Here is an 11024-nt window from a genome sequence, read left to right as displayed (position 1 = left end):
TGATAATAGTCGAGTCGATGTCGACTAGTCGCGGTGACGTCATAGTGACGTAAGCGCAAAAACCCTTCACAACTACTTGGAGGCTTTATTAGCTATTTTCACGGCAAATATTGACCCCGCCCCCACACACACACACACACACACTCCCCTTCTCCTGCTTTTACTAAGTCTATTATGGAGCATTAAAAGAGCAATAAACAGATCATTCTTCGTGAGCAGCGGGGAAAAGTTTGTTGCACAAAGTCGGGTCTGACTTTTTTTTTCTAAACACCGGCTGATGCTGATGATCTCTGGATAGTTACTATAGGAGTCAAATTATCACACTGACTACATGGTGCTTTTGGAACATCACAAGCCAAACTTGTTATGAACGGATCCCGTTTGGTTACAGCTGAATTCAACGAAACCACCTGCTTCTCCTCCGCCCGATGCGCGGCAGGAAGCTCTGCTGACTCAGCAGATTGAACGATTTAAGATATTTTCTAGTCAACGTCAACATGATAAAAGTCGAGTCGATGTCGAGTCGTTGTGACGTCATAGCAACGCAAGACGCAAAGCTTTGGAGTAACGTATAGGCTTTATTACCCGTTTTCACGGAAAAATACGGCATTTACACAGAACAGCAACAAGTGAAACAACAAAACATCGGGATAGTTTATGATAAATAATAAGTTGCTGGGAAACCAACATTCAGAAGGAAACGCACATCTTTTAGATGGCATGTAAAAACAATAAAAAGAGGTGGCGCGGGGGGAGGGGTAAATAAAGTTCACTCGCTGTCAATATTCTCTTCGCTAAGAGTTGTTGGGGTTTTTTCTTGGTTGACATGTAGGAAAACAAGGGCATCAACATGAGCCGGATGAAGGCTTGCCCGCTTTCTCGTAATGGTATTCCCAGCGAGAGAAAATCCTCTCGCTGGGAGTGCTGGTTGCCGGAACAGCTAAATATTTTCTGCTGAGGTTTGCCAGACGGGGAAATCTACCCTGGTTGCTGGCCCACCACTGCAGCGGGTTCGCCATGGTGGGGATCTGCGGTAGCGAAAAAAAATCAAGGATTTCTTCGGCAGCAGTGGTGCTGTGTGCTGCTGATCCCCTGTAACTCTGGTAATGTGGCCCAAAAAGTTGCAAAAAATCTTCTTCACGTCTGACTTTTTTCCCGGTCACCGGCTCGCTCTGATCGGGCACGTCCTCCACCTCCTCCCCTTCCTCTCCTACACCTATAAATAAAATAAATAACGCTAAGTTCATACATTTTGACTTCATTTGGACATTATAGACTAAAGTTATCGTAAACTGTTCAACCTAAATGCTGAACCGTTTACAATACATTAAAATCCATTGGACCCACCTGTTGCTCCAGACGACTCTCCCAAGTCGCGCAGCAGGCTGCTCAGGTGACTCTGTGCGGCTTCTCTCTGGCTCTGCGAGATGTAGTGTAGATGTTTAAAGCGAGGATCTAACATGCAGGCAATGAGAGGGATAGACTCCGTCAGATTGTCGGAATGCAGCTGAAAGCGTGTTTCCAGCTGTTTGCGGACGGTGTTTTTAAATGAGCGCAAAACTCCCAGATCAGATGCTTCAACTCGCAGAGTGGTGCTGATCATGTTGAAAATCACCGGATAGATGAAGGAGAGCCCAACATGTAACTCTCCGCACATCACTTCAGTAGCCTTTGCCAGTGGTTGAAGTACCGGGATCAGCTGTTCTATTACCTCCCACTGTGATGCTCTCATTGCAAGTGACTTCTGGACATTTGGCTTGGTGACGTTTTCATCACCAAGTACAGACTGCACCGCAATCCTCTGCTCGAACAGCCGCTGGAGCATGACGACAGTGGAATTCCAACGAACTGGACAGTCAGTCTGGAGTTTGTTGAATTTAATTCCGAGTTGTTCCTGCCGTTTCTTCAGAGCGCAGGCTGCTACTGATGAATGACGAAAGTGGCTGACAACTCTCCGTGCCGCATCTACAGCTTTCACAACATCAGGTAAAATTAATCCAGCTTTTATTGCCAGCTGGAGAGTGTGCCAGTCCAACCCAGATCGTTAGGAAAAATTTTGCAGAGCTCCATGGCTAGATTCATGTTGCTTGCATTATCATGGACAGTGCAAAACACATTTATTCCCCATTCATGGATTATGCTAGACAGACGATCGGCGATGTTGGCAGCGGTATGTCTTTCGGGCATAGGAGATGTGCACAGCACCTGGGCTTTCAGCTCCCATGACTCAGTGATGTAATGAGCTGTTGTTGTAATATACGGCTCCATAGTGGAAGATGTCCACAGATCTGTTGTCAGTGACACACTCTGATCTTTCATTTCTTTAGTGATTCTTTCACGGAGGTTGTCATACTGGTGTTTAATAGCGCTCCACAGAGTGTTGTAAGACGGAACGTCATAGCTAGGTTCGAAAAACTGTAGCAAATCTCTAAATCCTTCTCCGTGGACAGCAGCTAGTGGTCTCATGTCTTTGACAATGAAATTCACAAGCAAATTTGTGATTTGCTGCCGCCGGTGTCCTGTCACAGCTGGGCGTTTCATGAATGAAGTTACTGACAACTGACTGGATCGAGCCGGTTGTTCAGGAGCTAGCATTAGCGGATGCCTTTTCAAATGACTGTGCATCGCAGTCGTACTTTTGTTGTACTTCAGCACAGCTTTGCAAATTTTGCATGTTACGGTAGTTAAACCAGAAGAGTCATCTTTAGTGAAATATTTCCACACTGTTGACGAATTTCTACCTGTTTGACAAGATGCGGGCTTGTCCTCGATCTGTTTTGAAGACGCCATTTTGTAGCCACTGTTCTGTCAGATCTGCTGTCAGTGTCATACACTTCTGACAGCTGATCTGATGACACTTCTAAGCACAAAGTGTCATTCTTAGCACGAACTCACGGCTATATATATGTCAGACAAGTATACACTGTCATTACCAACTACAGGCTTTTATTTAATCAGCAGCTGTCATTACCACAGATCTTTATTTGATCAGCAACATAACATCATAATGTATTAGTTAGATGTCGTGACAAAGACACTCGCGAGACGGCTAAGTGACATCCTTAGCGGGAAGGGGGCGAGTTTTAGACGGCTCGTGTTTTGTAGTCGACTGCAGCTGCAACTCCATCTCCTTTTAAAAACACTGTAAACCACAAATATGCATCCATCTACATATCATTTAAACTAATGTATTAACTTATTTTTCTTGTGTCTTGTGACGTATACTGTGCTGTCAGATCAGCACAGGCTGTCACCACCGGCAATCACATGACTGCGACTAGTCGACATGAAATGTAAAAACTCGCGAGACGTCCTAGAGTCGACTAGTCGACTAGTCGACTAATTGGTTCAACCCCTAGCCCGCGGGCCCCCTATCGCCTGCGGGCCCCTTGTTAGTTGCCCGCGGGGCAAGTTGTAAAAATAGCCATTGTCATTAGGGAGCATTGCCAAATAAATTATTTAATTTAATATTTTTACATTGAAGTAGTAAAATTTGTTTATATTCAGAATTTTAAAAAAAGCTAATTATTAAAAACATTTAAATGTAAATTTTTATGCATAAATGTTATCGGAGGGCAGCAGCGCCTGCAGTCCTGCTGCTCCCTCTCTGCCGACCTTAGAGCAGAGAGCAGCTCTAATGTTTTTTTTTTAATTTTTTTACTTGAAGTAAAAAAAAAAAGAAGAAGAATTTCTGAAATTTTAATTATCGAACCCTCTTTGCAATTAACAAAATTGTGGAGAAAAAAATATATATATTAAGTGTCAAAACATATTGTACGTGGCGCACATCTGAGTCTGTGGGGGTCAAAGGGCACCCAAAGCTTAAATCTTATTGGTCCGTTTGCTTTTGTTTATTTGGCGGTTTGGCGCTTTTTCTGTAAGCTAAAACTGAATGAGCGCAGTTTGAACCTCCCGTAGTTTTAGGAGCGGTTCGGATACCGGTTGAGCTTTTTACCGTGTTCGGTTCTGACGGGTCGCCGGTTCTGAGCTTCTTTGATGTTTCCCGAACCGGAGAGTTAGCGGGTCACCCGTTAGCTGACATCTGCCGCTCCTACTTAGCGTCACGCTAAGACTGCGGGTTAAACAATTTAATCTAGTTAAAACGTTTCCTAAAAGAGTAAAAACTGAACAAACATTGTTGCTTCACCTTCTCCTCCTCTGGACGTCTGACACCAGAACCGGGGATCAACATCCTCCTCTTTCCGTGGATCACAGGTCAGCTTCGCTTCCTTGTCTTTATTTGTATTTAGCATCGTTTGTGTTAAAAAAAGGCTTCGCTGCTTTAGTGGTTTAAGTTTGCGCTGGTTTTGTGCGATACGCAGATGATGCGCTCTTACAGGTCAGGTGCAGGGATCGTTTTGTGCTACCTTACAATCTGTCGGACATTTTTTTCTCGACATCTGGTGTCAGCCAGTAGAAGCCAGCAGATGTCTCTGCACAGTAAAGAGGGTTGGATAAAAATATACAATAACTTTTCTTTTTTTATTTAAAGGAAAATCTCACAGTGCGTCCAACAGCTGCAATAATCCGGACTGTCAGTCACTTGTGGGAAATTTAGAATCACACAGAAAAGCTAAGAAAGGGAATCAAACTTAAAACTGAACTAAGAACTTCTGATCACATAATAAATTAACCATAGCTGCCATGGTAATAATTACTGATAACTATTGTGAATACTCCCTAACATTAATATGATTAGACGGCATGTATTATTGTTATAAAGGGTGAGCCAAGGAAAGTAGCCCTTCGTGTTGCTCTGGACCCGTGAAGTAGCTCCCAGGCTGCAAAAGGTTGGTGACCCCTGGTCTAACCTTTTCTTAGGAAAGTTAAAGTTTAGCAATAAGGCCTTGGTCACCTCCGCTCTCCTATCCGTTCCTCTTTCCCCTGACCTATCAACTACCATCCACCTCCAACACAACATCAGTGACCTTTAGTTACAGTTACACATTTTACACCATTTCAAGTTCAATGTCAAAATCACATTTATAACCCCTTATTTTGTCTAGTTTAGCATCATAATATTATAATAACCATTAGTTATTAGTTACTCTTATAATCATAATGTGTTATTACAGACATTTCTGAAAAGAAACCAAGAATACTTCATTATTCTAATTACTTGACACCATGTTACAGTTACTTCTTTCACCTTTAAGTACTTCCATAAGTATAAGAGTAAGTGTAAATATTCTTATAATCAAACCAACATCAACCACCGGTTAAACCAATATTAATCATTGGTTTAATCATAAGTTATCATTATTAATTTAAGTATTTTACTCTGGGTGTTATCCAATTACTCAAAATGTTTAGATTTTATTCCTTAAACCTTTAGTGCTCAAAATGAGCAGTCTGAACTATTTTTAAACACTGCAGGCTGGAAACTTCCTCTTTTTTCAGGAAACCTGCTCTTCCTGTTCCATGACTCTCTTTCTGCCTGACTATGATTTTTTATGATTAAATAGAAAAAAGTAGAATTAAAGCAGGACACAATAACAACACACACAACCAGATTAATTTTATTACCGTCTGACTCTACTGTTGGGTCTTGATGTCACCTGTGTAATCAGTTTTAAAGATAACTTTATTTATTGTTATTATTAAACTAAAATCTCCAGCATGGGGAAGTGGGATGAGCTCGACTTTTTCTTGACAAGTGATTGGTTTATTCTGTTTCAAATTTCAATGCTTTAACAACTAGGTCCAAACAATGCATGAGTGCTTGGCTTAATTCTTTATGATGCCATAAGATACAGTTAACAGAAAATATGATGACCCAGCTGTAACCAACTGCCTCAACCATACAAAAGCTGAAACGTTAGTAAAGCTCACCATTCATACCTGATGACAGTCAGCCCACATCAACACACCACCCACATATTAAAGCTGTACACTCGCATGTCCCATCATCAGCATCAGTTGCTTACTTCATTCATACGTTTCTTACAATAATGCTTCTGCCGGCATGTTTTTCTATGATTTGGTCATTTTTTGGCATTTTGTGTGCTAAAAGGTTCAGGTTTTGCATTTCACTGTACTACTTTGTGCCATAATGTGTTTATATGAGGACCCAAATGCAGTAGGCAAGAGACAGAGTGAAGATTTAATGGAAAAAGAATCCAACTTACAAAACATAAAAATATAGAGAAATTCAAAAGCAATATGAAAAAGCTAACCAGGAGACAAGGAGATCACAGGGAAGAGACTTAAGTTGACGACATGAACAGGCAAAGAGTGATGGGTCATCTGAATCCAGGCTTCCTTGTACCGAGTAGAAAGGGGGCGTGTCAGGTGAAGCCCCGCTTCGACGCTTGTGTCGTCTTGCTGAAAACCAGTAACTGACAACTAACAATGCCTCGCATTGCATGGGTCACGTGACTGCTTCATTTTGCGTGTCGGTTTTCAAAATAAAAGCATGATGAGCCGTACCGGTCATAGACATAATATAAGGATAGACGCCTCATGGACCGCTCTCGCCTATTGTCGCTGACGAGATTTAGGGCGGCCATCTTGGAGCGGTCCACCACTCCACTCAGCGTTATGTGTTTAGCAGCACAATGACGTATCAGCGCATTTAATCGATCATAACACACTTTTTTGTTACTGTAAACCATATTCAAACATCTATCAAAGCAACATTTATAAACAATTGTATTATTTAAGTATGTTTTTAATACATAGTTCATCATATTTAAATATGTTTAGTGGCTATAACAATAGAATAGGAATGGAATATTCTGATATCGATGTATGAAGAGCATATTACAAAGCACACAGCCGTTCATAATTTATTTAATAAATTATTTAGTAATATCAATACATATTTTATATAACTATACAAACACTAATAAATAATGATTAATACTGAATAATATATATTGGATAGATGTTATATATGTGTGTGTGTGTGTGTTTTTCAGTCGACGAGTTGTAGCTTCAGAGAGATTCAGCAGCTGAGATTGAGTCCAAAATCCGATGTGAGATTCATCCGTGCTGCAGTGAATCCGTCTCTCTTTATAGATTTCTCCCTCTTCTTCCTCACATCGTGTCTTTAGGAAACTTTCAAAACAAAAACGGAAGATTTGGGATGTATCTTACTAGTGAAATAATATAAATAATAGTCTTTACTACCTGTGTAAACTTTGCTGGTGAATGTTATAACACAAAATATAAGTTTTATAATATGTGTTATATTGTTTCATTTCTAATATAGGCCCTTGTGTCAGATAATCTAAGTCAATGTTAGAGAATAATTAATTTTTTTATATTTACAGAATCTCAGTTAGCCTTCATAGCGGGGCTGAACCCGTATTACACCAAGCACTGTAGCTAATATTAGCTGGTATCTCGCCGGTGGACATAAATACAGTAAAGTAATATTCTAATCACAATATATACACAATAATATGTCCATCTTACTTGTGAAATGTTGTCTGTGGAGCCCTCACATCAATAATCCATAGATCCGAACAACAATATCCCTCAGTGCTGAGGCATCTTCTGCTGTTTTGATTGAGCAAAGTAGGAGGGACGACCGCTCCAAGATGGCCGCCGTATTTCCTGCGCCGGAGCGGCCAATGCGGGGTCTACTCTTATATTATGTCTATGGTGCTGCTTCATGAGTTATGGGCTCTTTGCACCTAAGGCGTTGACGTCACATCTCCAGGAGCTAATGCGGCTCACTTTTTTCCGCTTTGAGTTACCATGACTGGTAGAAAAGACTAAGTCGTATTTCAGATGCAAAAAAACAATACTATTAACATTGTTGTCTTCCTAATATAATGGGCTTTTAAGTTTTCATTAATTTCCAAGCGATCCTGAATTAAGAAGATGGCTTGTAAATATCTGTCGCTACCAGCTAACGCCACACAGCAAAGTTTGCAGCCTTCACTTCACTCCGGATCAGCCTAAAACTACCGGGGATACGGATGATAAATAAAGGAGCCTCCCTGAGTTATTTCCATGGAATCACTTCTATATTCAGCCTGAAAGAGTTTATGGGAACGAGAGAGCAGACCAGAGCCAGACAGCCGAGCAACTGATCCGCCTGTACATCCTGCTGTAAACACCGTCCTGAGCTCTTCACAAGAAACATGCAAAGGTAATAAAACGAAATAACATGGAGACATGAAGCAACACGGTCATATTTTTCTAAAAGCAGCAACTTTGAACCTGAACAACTGAACCAGATCTCTGACACCAGAGCTGCGCTACTGTTAAGCTATGAGGCTTGTTGAGCTCCGTCAGGCTTCGGAAGTAAAAAGCCCGAACCGGAACCTCCCCGTTAGTCTGTGACACTAACGACAATAAACACACATAATATACTTGAAAATAAGATAAATACATTGTCCGTTAGAATGTTTAGATACTTAAATAGCACATTTTACAAGAACAATGTCCGAGAATATTGCCTACTAGCATAAGCTAACGTTAATGTTAGCCACAAAGTTAAGTAAAACTCACCTTCGTGTCAGTGAATGTATAACGAGGCGAACATCTTAAAACCTTTCTCCAGCTGACTTGTTGGGGCTTCGGATCGATGTACAAACCTTGGCCAAGCCCTGCAAGCACCTAATGTAAATGATATTTGTATTGGATCGGAAACAATCGAGCCGCTTTACCCCGAACGCGGAAGCTGAGGTGCAAAGAGCCCATTGATCGCCCAGCAGAGGAATATTTGTTCTCAGCAGTGGCTGAAATAAAAGGCACTTTGACCAACATAGTTCATGTGTATTAATGATTTTGATGATGGCACTCATCAAAATGTAATGTTTGTTCCTGGTTTTCTCAATTGTTGATTATGGCATATTTTATGACTTTATATTTATGTTTTTATTATATAAAGAACTTTGAAACTTCATTGTTGCTGAAATGTGCTACACAAATAAACTTGATTGAAATGAAGCCAGTAAGAAGAAAAAAAATCTGACATCTGGGAATATTTTGAGATGACAAGATTGTTAAATAAAAATAATTAACCCCTTCACCTCCAAATTCTCATCTTCTTGAAATTTCCACTATTTCTTTGTCCTGCAAAGATACATCAGCCTTGCACAGCAGAAACAGACTTAAAGCTGTTGGAAGAGTAAAATTCTGGCCTGATGAGTAAAAATATAAGGGATCAGACCAGAGAGCCAATTGAAATCTAAGAAAAAGAGAATTTTTGAAGAATTTTATTTTTTCGGGAGGCAAATTGAAACTCAAAGAATACTGTCTGCCCCAACAAGCACTCTGCACTTCAAAAACACTAAAACAAATGTCTATTGTCAAATCAGTCGATGACAAAAGAAAACAGCCACTGACAGTCAACATATACCAGGTTTGGCTACAAATAATTTTAATAACTAAAAAAGATTAAATAGGATTTAATTGACTCTGCTGTTACTAAACATGAGTTTGACAAAAACTTTGTGACAATATTGCATTTACTAATTTTTTCTGAGTGACAAGGCTGCCACAGTTTCAACAGCAGATGTCACTAGTGACAAATGAATGAACCACCGAGTAATGAACCTTTGGGCAAAGCAATGGGCTGGGACACTTCATTGCTTCGCCAGTAGTGTTGAACAATGAAGTGCTTAAATACCGGGAGGTGAATGTTGGAACCAAGGACCTGGGCTGATGAGCTAACTGATTGCAGGTGTGAGTGGAGGGAGGCAGAGCCAGACTGAGGAGAGGGAGAGAGAAAGGTAGCACAGGGGTGAGGGAGAATAATAGAACAGCAAATAAATCTGACACTAAGAATAACTAGACTAAATGAACCTAATGAAAGTTGAGTAACCAAGAAGGGCTAACCTAAAGTAAAAAAAGAACATTACTGATATAAAGAAACACAGACATAGACAAAACCCAACCAAAGAACCAGGGTTCCTGACACTTTGTTTGAACATTGTGTAGATGCAAGGTAAAAATTTGATGAAAGACATAATCATACTAAACTTAAACTTGGATTCACTGGTTACTCATGACATCATAAAGCCTCACCTTTGATAAATCCTTTAAACAAGGCAAGATGCTCTGCTGGACAAGGCATGTGTATTTATTGACTTCTTTAGTCATAAAAAGAGTCCTTTTGCTTTTGTTCTGGCATTAATACAGAACCCATCTCCATCCTGCAGAGCTGGGTATTCCCATGCTTTTTATAGTCGCAAAGAGTTGTTTAAACAGATGAACCTTGTAACATCTGGAGACTGGATCCAGGGATGAAGCAGACAGTGGAGACTGTTGAGAATAAATAATTCTGTGTTTTCCTTCTATCTCTGTTAGCTAGTTGCTAAGCTAAATCTAAAGGAAATGACATGTTAGGAAATGCAAATAAGAGCTAGGGGTAAGGGATGACACATTAGTGACCGCCCTCTTTTAGGGTGTAGCTTAGATAGAGGCTAACAAAGGAGATCACAAACTCTTCTGGGGTGCCATTTTGTCTGTTAGTTCTTAAAGGTAGCAGGTCATAATGGACCAGCTGTATTTTGGTATTAATAAATGCAATTTGTGAATTCAACTCACTGACTCTTCTTTAACCTCATACATCAAGAACTCAGCATGGAGAACGGATGATTCTCCACCAGACCCACAGTTCTTTTTTCTGATATCTTGGCAGATTTCTTTTCCTTCTTCCATGATTTCACACAAGGAAGCAATGTGTTTTAGGAGCTCCCCTAAAACAAACCCACATGTTTGTTTTTAATCAACTCAAATGTTGTGAATCAGAGATGTGCAGTCAGGAGAGGTAGAGGAGGTAAGTGAGGCAGTGCCTCAACTGTAATCCTGGTAAGGAAAAATAAGGCCATGAGAAGTAAAATAGATGCTAGCAATGATGAAAGAAAATCAATTTCTCTACTTGAATTTCCTATAATGAAAGGAAAATGAGAAACAAGATTTTTTTTAAAAACAAAATAGAAGCTTTCATTAGCTATGATCAAAATTAAAATATATTGTATAATGTAAAACAAAGTTTGCTAATGATTATCTACCATTATTTTTGGCATTTCACTATTATCAGACAGTGAGAACACTAAAGATCA

General features: G+C 40.1%; 1 protein-coding gene across 1 annotated transcript; it reads right to left on the bottom strand.

Annotated features, from left to right (window-relative positions):
- Positions 1-587: 587 nt before the first annotated feature.
- LOC148153515 (E3 SUMO-protein ligase ZBED1-like) lies at positions 588-2790 on the bottom strand. Its single transcript, XM_088001659.1, is given in 4 exon segments — positions 588-899; positions 901-1216; positions 1348-1971; positions 2742-2790. Coding segments are annotated over 4 exon segments (1119 nt in total). The 3' UTR covers positions 588-769.
- Between the last annotated feature and the right edge of the window lie 8234 nt (positions 2791-11024).

The sequence above is a fragment of the Poecilia mexicana genome, unplaced genomic scaffold, assembly GCF_051168715.1.
Source record: "Poecilia mexicana isolate PSO_F unplaced genomic scaffold, ASM5116871v1 scaffold_20, whole genome shotgun sequence".
NCBI classification, from domain to species: domain Eukaryota; kingdom Metazoa; phylum Chordata; class Actinopteri; order Cyprinodontiformes; family Poeciliidae; genus Poecilia; species Poecilia mexicana.
This window is presented reverse-complemented; position numbering and strand designations above follow the sequence as displayed.